Below are 16,631 nucleotides of genomic sequence, written 5' to 3' on the forward strand. Positions count from 1 at the left end.
TGAGCACCTCCACTCTGCGGCCCATCGGGGACCAGAAGTTTGGCCCTGGCCTCCAAAGGCGAGGGCGGCAGGACTGCCCTCATCAGCTCCTGGGGAGGAAGTCCTGCCACCCAGGGAACAATGCCTTCTCAGTAGGCTTGCTGCTTCTGGTTGAAGGCAGCCTTGGCCTCATCCCGCCACCTCTGCCCTAAGACAAAACTAGAAAAGTGAGCAGAGGTCAGCTCAGAGGGCTGACGTGAGCACATGTGCCTGGGGGCAGGCTGACGCTCAGGGATCTGGTCCTGATTGCCATTTCCTAGCAAGAGGCCACAGGAGGGTGGACAGGCCAGGCAGCAGGATGGCGGGCCGGGCCTCTCGGGCCTCTCACAGGTGGTGGTCGCTTTGCAGCAGGGAGGTGACAGTGTTCTGCAGGGCCACAGCCACCTTCTTGGAGGTCTTACGCAGCAGCGGGCTGTCGGGGTGGTGCTCCTTCAGGTGCAGGACGTGGCCCTCCTGGCTCTCGGATGTGCAGCCACACTCCTCACACACGTACAGCTTGGCCCGGCGCTCCTTATAGGCATATTTCTGCTGCACGCCGTGGATCTTCTTGAGGTGAGACTCCAGAGAGCAGCGCTGGGTGAAGGCCTTGTCACACAGGCTACACTTGTAGGGGCGCACGCCTGTGGGGAGCAGAGTGGCCAGGCGTCAGGGAGGGTGCTACAGCACCACCTCCTCAAACCTGTCCCCCTCAGAGCCTGTTGGCAGCTCCCTGGACCCAGAGGACGGGACCCTTGACTCTAAGGGAAAGAGGTGGATGGAGGGCCTTTCCAACAAGTTTCCTAGGGGACCCTCTAACTGATGAACTGAGGAGACATTTGCCATGAGCTCCAGGAGGCCCTCCCAGGCTACCCATTCCCCAGGAGAGCTGGGGTGGCCAGAATATCGTCTGCCTAGCCTCAGCCGTGGGGACCCCTCTTACCAGTGTGGGTGCGGACATGTCTCTTGAGGTCGAAGGTGTCATTGAAGCCCTTCCCGCAGTACGTGCAGAGGTGCCTCTTGACATCATTGTGACATTTCATGTGGCGATTCAGCATCCGCTGGTAGGTGAAGGCCTTCTGGCAGATATGGCAGGTAAAGAGGTCTCCACTGGGACTGTCCCCCAGGGTCACCTATGGGCAAGGAAGGTGTTTGTGACAGATACCCAGAAGTTCAAGCTGCAGGTCCATGGATTTGGTGGACACAGGCACTAGCTTCCAGCCTCCTGAGGAGAACAGGGCTCCCCCCAGAGGCCACAGCTCTGTGTGTTTGCTCACATGGGTGGGCTCAGGGCAGGAAGGAACCTTTGGGTCACAAAGTCCAGCCCCTTATCACAGTCCCCAGCCCCTTCCCAGGCTGCCAGGTAGCCTCATCTTCACCACCTCCTGAGAAGAGAGCCTAACCACCTGCACAGCCTGCTGCAGCTCAGGCAGCTCCAGCGGTTAGCAGGTTCACCCCTAACCTGAGCCCAAATCTGCCTCTTGGGAGTTCTGCTCATTCTTTGTCCTCCAAGATGCTGCCCCAGGCTGAGGCCACCACTGTGGCTGGAGGCCTCTCATGTAGCCCAGCTCCCTGCTTCCACTCAAGCCAAACTGACGTGGCCGGTTTCAGTCCCTTTGGCACCCAGATGGCCCTCTTGCCTATAGGACCTTTTCATTTTTTTCTAATTATGAAAGATTTCAAATATATGCAAAAGTAGAGAAACTCTGTCATAAGCCCCTTGCCTTGTCACCCGGTCAAGACCACTTCTCCTCCACCTCTGTGCCTCCCTCCTCGCCCGGGATTGCTGTGAAGCCCATCCTGGGCACCTGTCCGCCTCTGAACACCTGTGCTTTAGGGAAGCTGCAGCACCCCTCCAGGTGCACTGGTCTGCACAGGTGACGAGGGTCTCCACCTCTCCTTGTGAACATTCGGGAGGGTGCCCGTGCTTGTGGGCAGCCCTGTCGCTGGCAGCTCCTGCCGAGCCCCCCGGGCACTTAGCGCCCCCTTCACTGCCACCCCCTCCTCTTCCTGTACTCCTGGAGCTAGCCTTTCGGCACCTGGGGAAATTCCCCTTGTTGCGAGCCTGTCCAGACCTCTGGGTCAGGACTCAGTCCTCTGGCACAGCTGCTGTCCCGTCCCCTCTGTTCTCTGGCTAGGGCTCACAGGGGCTCAGGAATGGGAGGGAGGGTCCGTGGGGCACCAGGGCTCTGTGACCCAGGAGAGTCCAGTGCGAGTTTCCAGGCCAGCCACACCTCTCGGTCATTCCCTCCAGTTATAATGCCCACTTGGCCTCCACAGATGAGAGGAAGGAACAGCGTTCCACTGCCCATTTTCCAGGCTTTTGGCCTGCAGACAGGACTAGGAGAGCCCTTCCACTGATGGCTGCTGGCAGATGCTTCAAGACCTGGAGCTTCCAGAAAGGCAGGCCTGGCCAGCGACGGCCCTGCTGTTTGCGCTCTCCTCGAAAGCAAGGGCCCACCTTTCCAGGCCCAGCCTAGCTGTAGGGAAGGCTGACATAAGGTGCTGGGCAGGCAGACCTGGGTGAGGGCTGGTCACAGGCACAGGCTGTGGGGAACATTGACAACTGTGTCCAACTCCAGACCTCATTCTCAACGTGGCACAGACAGCAGCACTGGGCAGGGCTCCCATTTCACCCTTCTCCTAGGACTTCTATATAAAGAAGTGGCCATCTCCTGGGGCTTCCCTGGCCTCTTCTAGCCAGAAATGAAATAAACCTCCTTCCCCCCAGACAGGGACTCCAGGGTTAATTTCTTGTGAGGCCTGTTGCTTCTCCCCAGGGACCAGCATGCTCACATAGGCCCACGCCTCCTCTTCCCACCCACACTGGGAGGGGTCCTTAGCTGCGACCCATCCCTCCCAAGGACTCGCCTGTGCCATGACTCATTAGCCGGACACAGGTCTGACGGATGGCCTTGTCCTCAGGGGGAGAGGGAGGGCCATTACCTTCATCTTGGTGCGCAGGAAGCCATGGTCTCTGCCCTGGGCATCTGCTAGGCGGCCCATATCTTCCGAGGGTAGCTGGGCCACCACACAGGGTGCAGGGGCCACTCTGTAGCTGGGGTCCCGAAGGCTCATATCCAAAGCCAGGGGACAAGAGGGGGGTTCGGCCACTGATGGCTCTGGCTCCTGGTAGGGCTGCAGTGGGTAGAAGCCCAGGCTGACTGGGGAGAGAAGAGTAGCCAGGTGAGGGGCTTGTTCGCGAGAAAAGAGTGAGCTGGCCAGGATCCCAGAGCCTCCATCCCTCCCCTTCCAGGCATGAGGCAGAGCAGGGCTGCCCCCAACCCACTGTACTGTGCCTCCCTCCCGCCCCATTAAGGTAATTACAGGTGATGCCAGCCAAGCGCCACAGCCCACAGGCCTGCCTGCTGAGTAATTTGTGTCTTAGCGGAACTGGAAGGACAGAAGCTGCCCTGCCAATTATCCGCCCGAGCCGTCTGCTGCCCCACCTGGGCCAGTCCCTCTGGATTCCAGGTTCATGCTCAGCGAGGGCAGAGGGCAGCCCAGGAGGCATTGGGCCCTGGGACAGCGCTTTGAGACTCAGCCTGGCCCAGGTGGGTCCCAGGTGGTCCTCTCCTCCAGGCAGACTTAGCTGCTGGCCTTGGTGGGGGGACCTCAGGTGGTCCTTGCCCCTTCCTTCTCTGGGCTGGTGCTTCCTGCCTGGCAGCCCCACCAGGGCTCCTGGTTCTTACTCCAGCTCTGCAGGCGGGCAGGCCAGGTGGGGTGGGACAGGGAGGAGGTCAGGGAGCAGCAGGTGGATGCGGCGGCGTAACAGTCTCCCAGGCGGCCTGCCCAGCAGTTACACAACCCGCCCCCACAGCAGGGACCGCTTGCTGAGCAAAGGGAGGCTGGGCACCCTCCGGCAGCGGCGGCACCGATACCTGGTAACCCTTTGAGGTGGCCGCTCCCGTGCTGACACCTCACACTGAACGGGGCTGAGAGACATAGCCCCAGTCCTGACTAGAGAGAAACAGGAAGACGGGTTCTCTCGAGTGACACAGGAGACAAGTAGGAAAGCCCACCAGGCCAGGCCAAGGATCCAATGTGTCAATTTAGCCAGTATTTTCCTCCCCACGCCTGAACTCTGCACATAGGAAGGAGGCTGGGAGGCTTCGGGGAGAGGGACACAGGAGGTGGGTGGAGGATTCCAGAACCAGGCCCCCTGCACCCTGCCCCTCCCCAGCTGGTGACACGAGGGAGGGGCCGAGGACCCAGGACGGGCCACACAGTAGGGCAGGCTAGAGGCCAGGGACAAGGCGGAAGGCGAGAGGCAGGTAATCACGGAGGAAAGGTGAGCGGGAGAACACCAAAGTTTCAGGAGAGGCCCTGGCTCTCCTCGCCCCCTCAGAACACAACAAAGTTCTGACAGGAGAAGAATGCGCCTGCCTGCCGCCCAGAACCCGTTCTGCTGGCCCTGGCGTCCGTCTGTCCGGGGGACTTTAATGAGCCACCTCATTCTGGGCGTTGATTCACCAGTGCCTGGCCTGGCCTCGGACGCTATGGGAATCTGAGCATGTGTTAGAAGAGCTGTTTGTCTGTCTGTCTGCATATGACTGGGGTGGGGGGCCTGGTGCTGGCAACTGCTGTTGTCTCTGCACCAGCTACTGCAGATGCCGGCTAAGAACTCAAAGCTAAATGAAGTGTCTGTTTCTCTGTCTAGGGAGCGACATATGGATCCTTGGTCTCTCCGGCTCTCAGTGTCGGGGTCCCGCTGTCCCACTGTGAGCATGGAGCAGCAGAGGGGGCAGGTGATAGCAGGTAAGGGTTGTTGTGTGCCGTCGAATAGGGTTACAACTCATAGCAACCTGTAGGACAGAGTAGAACTGCCGCACAGGGTTTCCAAGGCTGGAATCTTTACAGGGGCAGGCTGCCACTGCTTCCTCTTGAGGAGTGGCTGGGGGGTTCAAACCGCTGACCTTTCAGTTAGCAGCCAAGAGCTTAACCGCTGCACCTCCAGTGCTCCTTAGGTGAGAGTTAGCGGGTTCACAATGCGTTGTCACTCCGGGCCCCCTTGCTCCACTGGAGGGAAGGCTCATGTTGGGGTGCTAAGGATCCAAACCAGCTTGGGAGGACCCCTGTTTCCGGTGCCTGCCTCTCCCATTCACACAGTCCTGGTGGTAGCACCGAGGAACTGGGGACGAGTAAGCCACCTCTACGCTGGGTGAGGGACAGGTGAGGCTGGACGGCAGCTACCTGGTGGCCAGGGTGGGGATGTTTGTCTCCTGCCACCCCTGCCAAACCTGTCTTCCAGCCAGCCCCATGAGTGTGTCCTGCTGCCACCGCACGCACAAGGAGTGCTCACGGTGTGCCGCTCCTGTCACGGAGTGTCACTGAGTGGCAGGCAGCAAGAGGCAGAACTGGTTGGGCCCCTGCTTATATTGCTCCGTCCCTAATTAGATGTTTCCGGCAAGGCTGTGGCCACTGGGGCTACTCATCACCCACCCACAGCTCTGGAGTGTGGCAAGGCCAAACCAGCAGGCTGCCTCCCTGCTCCCTCAGGGGGCTCATGAGCCCCCTCCTGTCACCCAACCTGCCTCCACCTGGACAATATGGAAGGCATGGCCAGAGCAGAAAAACATCCCATGTGTCCATGGCAGCCCCCCATCAATGGCCCGCCCTGCCATCCCCTCAACAAGTCGCCTTTTTGGAGTGAAAGCTGCTGGCCTGAATTGTGGACAGAGGGCCAGGTCCTGCCCCATCCAAGGCCTCGAGACAGGGCTGGGCAGGAGGCTGGAGCCCAGCTCCCCTGGAACAGCAGGTGAAGCAGATGTGAGGGTGCCCAGCCTCCACCACCCCCTGTCCCCCCATGGAGGGGGGTGTTAACTCGGTTCTGAATGTGAGGTGGGAACCAGGAAGGTTTTAGGCAGACTTTAGTAGTAAGGGCAGGGTCCCCTGGGCCCCTTTTCTCCCATCACACAGGTCAGCTAGCAGTCGCCACAAGGAGGCCAGCTCTGGTAGGTGGGCAGAGGTGGGCAGCCCCGGAAACACAATGGGCCTGTCCCTCGGCCTTTTGTTTCCATCCTGCAAACTGCCAAACGTTTTCTTCTGGGGCAGTATCTTTTCCCCCTTTCCCAGCAGCTTTTCATTCCGTGTCTGTATGAAGGTGAAACCAGGTGCCTCAGCCCTCACCCAGCATGGACAGCCCTGAACAGCGGGAACCAGGCTTCCTTTGACTTCTTCCCCCCAGCAGAGGGCTGGACACACCGGGGGGCTCCAAGCAGACCCCACATACCATCCATGCAAATGGTCAACGATTGAGGGGGCTCTTGACTTCAACATGTCCCTGGCTTTGCTCTCATCCTCACCTGCTCTTTCTGGGACAGACTGCCTGGCAGGCTTCTGCTTTGGGACACACCAAGGAACAATCAGCTCGGCAGCTCGAGTGACAGCCCCCACACGGGACAGGTAGGAGGCCATCTAGACCCCTGCCTGGACCCAGGGTGCTCATCTGCTCTCACCCACCGCCTCACTATCTGCTCACCCAGCCCAGCTCCCTGGAGAGCAGAGCTGGATCTCCTTCCTGACCAAGCCTCTCCCAGGAGTGATGAGAATCTGAGGCCGAATCTCTCCCTGCCCTCCCCACGCGCTTGCACTGGGACTCTGGGGTGGAAGCCGACTCTCTAAGGCTCAGCCTGGAGAGTTGCCCACGTTCCCATACTATCCTGTGGATGAGCAAGCTCAGCCTTGTTATTTGAAGGGTCAGCCTGCGCCCCTCCTCAGAGCTTGTACCCGGGCTGGTGAACTATAACTCTGGGGCTTGGGAGTGGGGTGCTAGGGGCCTGAGCAAGGCCCCTCCCCATCAGCCCAAGAGGTGGAATTTACCCCCTGGGTACAGGTGCCTGGGTTCATCCTCAAGAAATCACCACTGCTCCCTGTCACTCCACAGTCAATATTGACACAGCAAAGGAGAAAAGAGCACAGAGGGGGAGGGCCTGGGCGCAGGGCTCTGGCCCCTCAAGGACCATCCCTCCCTTAGTTGTCCCAGGGCCACAGGAGCTCTCGGCCACCTCTTGCCTGCCTTCAGCCTCATATGCCCACTTTCAGGCTTTTCCCTCAGCTTTGGGAGGAGAGTGAGGCTGAGGAGGAAGACTATGCTCTGGGAGAGGGAACCTCTAGAATTTGGCTCCAGCCTCAGGAAGCTGGCTCGACTGTTACGCTGGGCCCTGGAGCCAGAGCTGCCAGACTGGGGCCTAGCGTTCCAGTCAGTAAACCTCCTTCCAGGCCTCTCTGTGATGCTCTGAGGGTCCCAGAGGGTCCTGGTAGAAAGGTTAGAACAAACACTCCCAGGTTCCCAGTGCCTCTGCCAGTGGGAACAGGTCAGCACTTACTGGTCACATCGTGCTGTGTATCTGTGAAGTGGGGTGAAGGAAACGTGCTGGGCAGCCCCTGGGGTCATGGTTGGCTGGTGATGGAATGGCCCAGGCAGGGGACAGGCCACCACAAAACACACACCCCACTCTCCAGCCATCCAAGGCACTCAAGCGTAGGCGGAGAACATTCCCTTTCTCATTTCCAAAAACTATGGGAAAATGCTTCGTGGACATGTGGCTTTCAGAAGTAAAATTAGGTACTTTAACCTCTACCCTCTGCTTGACCCCACATGCACTCCATCACCACAGAACGATGAGGGAGAAGATGGGGCAGATTCTCACTGGCACCCCGAGTTTAAACCCCAACACCCAGCCTGGCAATCCTGCAGAGAGAGCCCTGCTCACCCAGCGCAGCAGCAGCAGCAGGGGGCCAGACCCCCAAAGCCTCCCAGTACCCGACGGGTGGCCCCAGGGCACAGAGTCCCCTGCCACTCCCAATACCAGCCAACAGAACACAAGGAAGTCAATGCTTTGAACAGACGGAATTTCTTTGTCCTTTGTAAAAGTCAACACATGATCTATTACTGATTGAGATGTGAAATAAACTAAAAATAACAGCATGCTGAGTCTCCATCAAGGCAGCTCACCTTTCACACAGTCCAAGTTCAGGTTATCAGATCCCAAGGAGCAGCTAGGCAGCAAGTCAAGCCCAGGTGAGGGAGGAGGTGGGCAAGAGAAGTGGGCTCAGTACGGCGGGTACTGCACAGTCCTCTAGGGTTCACCAAGCAAGAAACTACCAAGTCCTGGGCCCATACCCTAGTCCACCTCGTGTGATTTTCCTTTCTGCCTCAGTTTCCCCACCAGGGCCATCAGGGACTTCTGGCACATTCCCTTGTTTTAAGGAGGATGTAGAAGAGGGGCCCAGGGGTTTGTGATAAGATTAAGCTGTGAACCAGCTTCCCCACCAGCATACCCGTCATTTTGTAGTGTGGGGTCAGACCACAGAGACTCACCACTACACCCCTGTCTCCAACTGCTTACTCAGGGGAAACTGAGGCAAGAGCCCTTGCAGGGCCCCTCATCACCCTCAAGTCACACTTTCCTGCAAGACCTGGGGCGGTGCCAGGGAGCCTGGTAGATCAAGGGTCAAAGTCGGTTGGTTAATTACCACCTCTCCCCCCTGGGAGGCGCTGGCCGAGGTTCAGCGCATCCCCCCCGCCCACTCCCAGTCCCGGGGAGGGGGAGTTAGGAAGGAAACGGGGCTTTCTCCGGAGGAGAGGACAGTATTCTCAGGGCTTCCAGAGGACGATGCCCTTGGAGGAGGAAACAACTCGGGTTACTTATTCATAGTTGACTCGGACGCTGTCGCGGCGTCTCGAAAACACGCCGCATGCATGCTTCCCCCAGGCTGGCCCCCTGGCTGGGGGGGTGGGCTCCCTAAAACCACTTTCCCTCAATTGGGTCCTCGGCGGGGCTGAAGGAAGAGGGACCCAAACAGAGGTGAGACTCGACCCCACCTTTGTCTGGAAAGCGGGCTGGGGGCAGCCGGCGCCTTCCCTGCGAATCCCCCGGACGGCCGGCCGGTGCCCCAGGTAAACTCGGGGAACCTTGCTCCGGCGCGACCTTCAGCAGGTCTACCCGGCTCTCCTGGCCACCAGTACTGTGGGGGAGGGGGCCAGAGCCCTGAAAAGCGGCTGAAAGTCCGAAATTTCTCTTCCAAGTAGCACAAACCCCGGCCGAAACTCCAGCTCGCTCCCTGCCCCCCAAGTGGCATCGCTCCAGTGCCCTCCGCCCGCCTCATCAAAGTCCCGGGTCTCTGGATTTACGACGCAGGAGCGGAGGGTCGTCTGAGCGGTGACACACCCCGCTGCCTCCCCTGCGCTGCGGCTCAGAGGGAGGGGGCCCCGCGCGGGCACTCGACCCCCGGCCTGTCGCCGACCCCCAGCCTGCCTCCGGCCCCGGGCCCCCGCCTCCGCCCTGGGAACCGCTCGCGTCCCCGCCTGGCCCCCTGCCCCTCCCCCGCGGCGCCACCTTCCGCCCTCCCCTCCCCCGCCGTCTGGGGTCGCCCGCACCGCCGGCTAACGGGGCCCGGGCGCCTCGCCATTCAATCCCGCGCCCGCAGACGAATCCGCACCCTGCACCCACCGCCCCTCGGGTCCCCGGGCCGCGGGCGGGGGCTCTGGCTTTGGCGGCGCCTACCTGGCACGTAGATCTCGCCGCGCTCCTCGTCGGGGAGCTCGCTCCAGTTCCTCTTGCACGTGGAGACGCACGGCTTCTTCACCAGGAACGCGCGGGGCATCTTCGAACCCTGCTTGCCGGCACCGTCCGCTTCTGTAACGGGAGCCGGAGCCGTCCCACCTCTCCTGGGCTGGCCGCAGGCGGGGGACAATCAGGAGAGCAGTCGCCAAAGCGTCCCCACGTTCCGCGGAAAGACTGCCCGGGAGGTCGCGCGCCCGCTTCCAACTCTGCGGTGATGTCGTTGTCCTCTCTCTCAGCGAGGTCCTCTGCAGCCAGGTGCACCGGGCGGCGGGAAGCGGCAGGTAAGCGTCCCCGGCTCCACTGGCGTCCCCCGCGGCCGCTCGGGAAGTCTTGAAGTGCGATCCGGCCGGACGGGTTCACGCTTTATTGGCTCGCGGCGGTGTGTGTTGGTGGCTGGGGCGGGAGGGGGGGTGAGCTGAACTAATTAGCTTGGAGTGGCCCGGGGAGCGACGGCGCATGCGTTGGGAAATAACGGTGACAACCCACCTATTTGTTACCTGTCGAACCGGTTTCCATCCCCTTCCAGTGAGGTGGCCTCGCGGCCTGGGCGGGGCGGGGGCGGGCGCAGGGCACCCAGCACCCGGCCTCCACCCGCCCGCCGCCCCCCCCAGCCGGGCGTGCAGGCGTTGGCAAACGGGAGTTTCGGGAGGAGCGGGGAGGAAGGGCCGGGAGGGAGGGGGCAACGTTATTTGCACCGGCGCTCGCACGCTCCGCGGTGATGAAATGAAACTCGCCCGACCGGGCCCGGCAGGCCTGGCGCGCCCGGGGCGCCGGGGGAGGCGCGAAGCCGCCGGGCGGGACAGGCGGCCGGCCCACACTTGTTGAACCGGGCCTGGGCCCCAGCGTCCCCGGAGCCCAAAGGCCTGGCTGAGCCGTTCGTGGATCAGCCTAGAGGGATCTGCTGGGCGCAGTCTCCGTGAGGAAAGCCGGTGGGCGGCGAGGCGGGGACGCCCGCGGCACGAACACCAAGCGGTGAACGCCCGCAGGAGCCCAGGGCTGATCGCCGAGCGAGAGTGAAGGGCTTAGAGGAGGAAGGGGCGGCTAACTGCGCCGAGTCTACCGAGATCCGAAAGACCCTCCAGCGCCTTAGCCATTAGTGCTTACCACCCCACACAAGCCTTCATCCTTGTTTCAAATGGCCGGATATCAGGTGCAGCAAGGCGGGAAGGGAATCCGGCACACGGAAGCCAAGGATTCCTGATTGGGTCAGGCTCAGCCTCCTTTGCCCCCTGCAGCTACCCAGCTGACCGGCAGCTTCTTCTATCCCACCCTTAGCTGAGGTTCAGCCCATTTGTCATGCTCTGCCCAGTCCCCCAGGCCCAGTTGGAGGGATGCTCACACACACACACACACACACACAGAAGCCCAGGAGCACTTTGTGGCCCCTAGACACTTTACTGGGATACATTGGCCATTGCTGGACTTCTTTTACTAGCAGACCTGCTAAGGGCAAGATGGGACCTTCTTTCTCTTTTTAGCCTCCTCCCATATAAAATAAAATGACATCCTAGAGTCCCTAGCAAACACACAGCTTTCTCACATATGAAATGTTTGCTGGAACAGATTGAGAGGAAACGGTTCTGATAAATGAATTCACACCGTTCTAAGTCAAGAGTATTTGTAGTGAAAAGAGGAATTATCTGCCAATGGTGAACTTTCAGGCTTCTATTGGAAGATGGTATATTTTCAAGAGGGAGGAAGTTTCCAGAAGCCCTTCACATCCCCCTTCAGGACTTTGTGGAGCGCCCCTTGGTGGGTGGGAAGAGCATAGACTTCCAGGGCAGATGGGCCTCTGAGTACCCATCCTCCACTCCCTCCCTTTGCAGCCTGTTTCCTTGTCTGTCACCCCCAAATCATGTCACCTACCTCCTGGGGTCACCGTAAGGGTGATATGATCACCTGACCAAAAAAAGAAGAAAACTCATTGCCATGGAGTTGATTCTGACTCACGGCAACTGCTGGTATTACAGAGCAGAACTGCTCCATAGGGTTTTCTTCGCTGTAATCATCAGGCACTCCTTGGCAACCATATGGGGCAGTTCTACTCTGTCCTATAGGGTTGTTATGAGTCAGAAGCAACTCACTGGCAACAAGTTTTTAAAGCAGTTTGCCAGGCCTTTCTTCTGTGGCACCGCTGGCTAAGTTCAAACTGAAAACTTTTAGTAGCAGCTGAGCACAAACCACTTGCACCGCCGAGGCACACCTTTGATCTCCTGACAGGGGACATTAATTGCCGCTTCTCCTTCCCTGCCCAGGGCTCTGCCTTCATGCAGCCCACACTACCCTGTCAACCCTCTTTGTTTACCCTGGATCCTATTATTCAACTGGCATTAAGTGAGCACCTACCATCTACTTATCCTTTGAGTTAAATCCTGGAAAAACAAAATTGACTAACTGTCTAGGAGAAGGGTGACCTTAGTTCATTCATTCAACAAGTATTTAGTGAGCACTTTCTTTGTGCCAGACCCTGACTCAGGCCAGCACACAGCAGGTACTCAGTGGATATTATAAGGGAGTCTTCCCCGGGGGGCTCTGTATATAGGGGGCAGCTTTCTTGTTTCGAGGGGCCGGGTAGATAAGTAAAATGGGTGAAGCCAGCCAGTCCTCAAAGGAAGTTACAGAATATATGGGGTGAGGCACCGTGGACCGAAATCGTTGTTGGTGTCATTCACGGCTGTATTTCCAGCCTCTGCAGCTGTGCCTGGCACACAGTGGATTATCAATCGTTATTGGCTGAATGAATGAACATCCCATTTTTCTTGACTTATGTAATCCATTCAGACTTTTGTTTTCCAACTTTTTATAGAGACAGAGATAGATAGCAAATTTATCATAAGAAAAAAAGTAGTGCAAGTTCAGTGATAAAAATCTACTGACACCGGCTGTCAGGGAGACACTAGAGCCTGGAGCGTGGTGGGGACTGTGCCTAGTTAAAGGGGCAGTCATAACTCAGCTCCAGCCAATCTTATCACTGAGGTGAGGATACGGAAGCCTGACGAGGCCACATCTTTCCATTTCCCGAGAGAAGCCAGAAATCCACGTTTGTATGGGAAACCTACCAATTTTTAAGTATTGGGTCTGATTTTTTAGAAACATGGGATGGGTCAGACAAAACACATTTGGGGCTGAGATTTGACCCCAGGCTGCCAGTGGGTGGCTTGTGGTTTATGGACAGCTCTGGAGCCTGACAATACCTGTGACCTCAGGCAAACACCAGGGACCTCCTGCTCCAGTCACCACTGTTTACCCAACACTCAGCACAGTGCTGGTTAGAGGGCAATTACTCATTCATTTCTTAGTTCATGCAACAAATATTTATCGAGCACCTACTATATGCTACGCACTGGGGATTCTGGGATGCAGGTCACAGAGAAATAAGGCAATGATTAGTGTGATGTGGCATGTTTAAGTAGCGTGATATGATAGCAACGGGTGGGAGGTGCTTAGATTCAAGCCAGCTGTGCAGAGAGCAGGGACGAGCTTGACCAGAAAAAGGAATAGCTGGTCTAAAAGCGGAAGAGCAGGAGTGAGCCTAGTGTGTACGTGATGAGCTGAAAGGCTGGATCATGAGGCTGAGGGGAAGGGAAAATGTAGGAAATGAGGTTGGAGAGCCAAGTTGGCTACGTCATGTGAGGCTTCACATAGTGGGAAGATGTGGGGCCTGGAAGCCATGGGATCTGCTGTGGGGAGGATGATGAGTGTGTGTGTGCAGGGGATTGGAGGCCAGTGAGAGTGGCAGTAGGGCGACCAGTGAGAAGGCTACTGTAATGGTTCCAGCAGAAGGTGATGTGGCCTGGGCTAAGGTGGAAGCACCAAGAGGGCCAATTCTGGTATGTCCTGAAGGAAGGACCACCTCTCTTGTCAGTATAGCGAAGGAAACAGGAGCTCAGCATGAGACGGATGGAGGGTTGGGGCTTGAACAATGGGTAGGTGGAGGGGCCAGTTACCAAGATGGAGAAGATGGGGGCTGGGCAGGCTGGGAGTGGGGAGTCAGGGCTCTGGTTTGGACAAGTTAAGATTGAAAGGCCCATTAGACGTCCAGGAGGCACAGTCCTGTGGGCAACTGGAAATCAAGGCTGAAGCTTAGGAGCAAAAGGAGGCTGAGGTAGAAATTTGAGATTTGCCAGAAGTTAGATGGTCTCCTAGAGCATTGTTTTTCACCAATGCTTCTTCCTTCAATACCATCAGCTCTTGGTCATATGCTACCACCTAAAATGGTTGAATGTCAACCAGTTATTTTTGGCATGGTGACTCAGTGTTTTCCTTCCATCTTTGGCGCATCCTGTGTCGTTCATAACTGGACCAATAAGTAACATCATGATAAACGGAGAAAATATTGAAGTTGTGAAGGATTTCATCTTACTTGAATACACAATCAACGCTCATGAAAACGGCAGTAAAGAAATCAAATGACATATCGGATTGGGAAAATCTGCTGCAAAAGACCTCTTTAAAGTGTTAAAAAGCAAAGATGTCACCCTGAGGACTCAGGTACGCCTGACCCAAACCATGGTGTTTTCAGTTGCCTGATATGCATGCGAAAGCTGGACAGTGGATAAGAAAGACCAGAGAGGAATTGATGGCTTTCAATTATGATATTGGTGAAGAATATTGAATATACCATGGACTGTCAGAAGAACAAACAAATATGTCTTGGAAGGAGTACAGCCAGAATGCTCCTTAGAAGTGAGGATGGCGAGACTTCATCTCATGTACTTCAGACATGTTATCAGGCAGGACCAGTCACTGGAGAAGGACATCATGCTTGGTAAAGTAGATAGCGAAAAAGAGAAAGACCCTCGACAAGATGAATTGACACAGTGGCCGCAACAATGGGCTCAGGTATAGCAACAATTGTGAGGATGGCACAGGACCAGGTACTGTTTTGTTCTATTGTACACAGGGGTCACTGTGAGTCTGAACTGACTTGATGGCACCTAACAACAACAACAACAAAAGATGGTTTCTAAGCCATGGACCTGGTTTGCCCACCCACCTGTGGAGATGGGGGAGAAGACTCAGCAGAAGCCCGGGCACCCCTACCTTTCCAGGTCAAGAGGAGGAGGCGGCCAGCAGGTTGGATTTAGAAGTCTTAGTTAACTATAGAATAACAGGCATCTTTTTGCCTGGTTGGGGTTCCTTGGTGGTGCGAACAGCTAACCCACTCAACTAGTAACTAAAAGGCTGGAGGTTCAGGTCCATCCAGACGCACCTTGGAAGAAAGGCCTGGAAATTGACTTCCAAAAAAATCAGTCACTGAAACCCCTAACGTATATGAAATCGAACGGACAACAGCAACTTGAAAGATTAGATCAGAAATTTAGGGGGCAGTGAGTTTATGTTAATGCGGGAGGAACAATTCAGAAATGGGGGGTGAGAATGGCTGCACAATTTGAAGAATGTAATCAATGTCACTGAATTGTACATGTAGAAATTGTTGAACTCATGTACGTTCTGCCATGTATATTTTTAACAACAACAACAAAAATGAAATACATTGTAAAAAAGAAAAGAAAACCCTATGGAGCAGTTCTACTCTGACACACATGGGGTTGCCATGAGTTGCAATCAACTCAAGAGCAGCTGGTGTTTTGGCTGGCCAGCCTACAGTGCCTCACACTTGGCATCTCTGATAAAGGTGGGGTTCGGGCCTGCTCCCAGGCCAGAGAAAGCCCCCTGGTGCTGAGCACTGGACACTTCGTCAGTACCCTGCTATACAGACAATACTAGGTCACAGGGATCTAGCCAGGCAGTGTGCAAGCACTTTGCTTGAGGCACTCATTTCATCCAAACAACGACCCTGTGAGAGAGTTACTAACATCAGCCCCCATTTCACAGGTGAGGAAACTGAGGCCAGGAAAGGACAAGCTTGGGCCAGGCTCTCTGACCCACCTCCTCCTCCAGCCCTCCCAGGATTTCCCAGGCCCTGACCTGGTAGGGTGACAGACAGGGTCTTGACTTCTGCTCAGCCTTTTCCCAGCTGCAGGTAAGTAGGGCCATGTTCTCAAAACAGTGGCGTCCAGCATCCATAGTCAGTGCTCAGCTCCCATGCTTCCATCCCCAGGAGCCAAGGGCAGGAAGGAGAAGGCTTGGAACAACCCCTTTCTATTCTCAGGGAAGGCTTCCAGAAGGAGCGGGGATGGGGTGGGGGCAGGGAAGGGGTTGGGAAGCATGGCGGGCGAAGGCTGGGATGTGCTAGAAGGACAAACGGAAAAGAGCACTGGGCCCTGGGTCTTCTGAGGCTTGGCCCACGCCATGTCAGTAAAGTGGGCTTCTAATTCCAGGCCTGCTCCTTGGAGTTGTTGAGAGATGCTGTTGATTTGCTTTTACCCAGGAGCATAGCAGCCCTTGAAAATGGACTCCGCCTCGAAGCGGGTGGATGGCACCTCTAGTTGGCTCAGGCAGTGGCCCTGTGTTGACAATAACCCTGTGGAGGCTGCGAGGCCCCTGGCAAACTGAAGTGCTGAGAGTGCTGTGGACTCCTTCATCTCTCCTACGTCCCAGGATCAGCCCAGGCCCAACCAGAGGAGTAGACACCGAGTTCCTTCCCACAGGCCCCCAACCCACTGCCAAATGGGCCAGGGCCTCTTAGGGTCTGGCGGTAGGGATGCCATAAGGGCAGAAGGCTTCTGAGGGGAGCTGGTGGGCGGTGGGCAGAGAGGAGGCTCCCTGGGCCGTCAGGAGGTCTGGAGTGGGCAGGGGGAGCTGTAGGCTTCTGCTGGAAAGTGCCACAGAGTGGGATCTGTTCCCGAAGACTTCTCCATTTCAGATCCTGGCACAGCAGTTCCCAGTGACTCAAGGCCAAAGCCCAGAGTCGCGCCAGCTCCTCTTCCATCCCTCACATCCGCCTACCACCAATTCCCGTCAGCTTGACTTCCCAAATCCTCTCGATTTCCACTGCTGTCACCTTGGTCCGTCATATTTGGCCTCCTGGCCAGCCCACAGTTCTCACCTCACCCCCACAACCAGCTCTCCACACGGCCGCCAGGTGGCTGAAGTCTCGTGCCCTTCCAGGGGCTCCTTTCGCAACCGGAATAAAATCTTCGA

The 16,631-nt window shown here is 57.0% G+C and overlaps 1 protein-coding gene across 1 annotated transcript; it reads right to left on the reverse strand.

Moving 5' to 3' along the window:
* Positions 1 to 195: 195 nt before the first annotated feature.
* OVOL1 (ovo like transcriptional repressor 1) lies at positions 196 to 9,896 on the reverse strand. The gene is made up of 4 exons (XM_010599037.2): positions 9,525 to 9,896; positions 2,962 to 3,179; positions 959 to 1,148; positions 196 to 659 (listed from the first exon to the last, which is right to left on the reverse strand). The coding sequence occupies exons 1-4, from the start codon at positions 9,622 to 9,624 to the stop codon at positions 364 to 366; spliced, it is 804 nt and encodes a 267-aa protein (XP_010597339.1). The 5' UTR covers positions 9,625 to 9,896; the 3' UTR covers positions 196 to 363.
* Positions 9,897 to 16,631: the final 6,735 nt, after the last annotated feature.

This window comes from Loxodonta africana, chromosome 7 (assembly GCF_030014295.1).
Source record: "Loxodonta africana isolate mLoxAfr1 chromosome 7, mLoxAfr1.hap2, whole genome shotgun sequence".
Lineage (NCBI taxonomy): Eukaryota > Metazoa > Chordata > Mammalia > Proboscidea > Elephantidae > Loxodonta > Loxodonta africana.

Bases quoted from the DNA above. Each gene is read 5' to 3' on its own strand.
- OVOL1 (XM_010599037.2), bottom strand. From the start codon at position 9,624: ATGCCCCGCGCGTTCCTGGTGAAGAAGCCGTGCGTCTCCACGTGCAAG. The intron at 1,149-2,961 runs GTAATGGCCCTC...CCTTGCCCATAG, and splicing joins TCCTGCGCACCAAGATGAAG to GTGACCCTGGGGGACAGTCC. The intron at 660-958 runs GTAAGAGGGGTC...TGCTCCCCACAG, and splicing joins ACATGTCCGCACCCACACTG to GCGTGCGCCCCTACAAGTGT.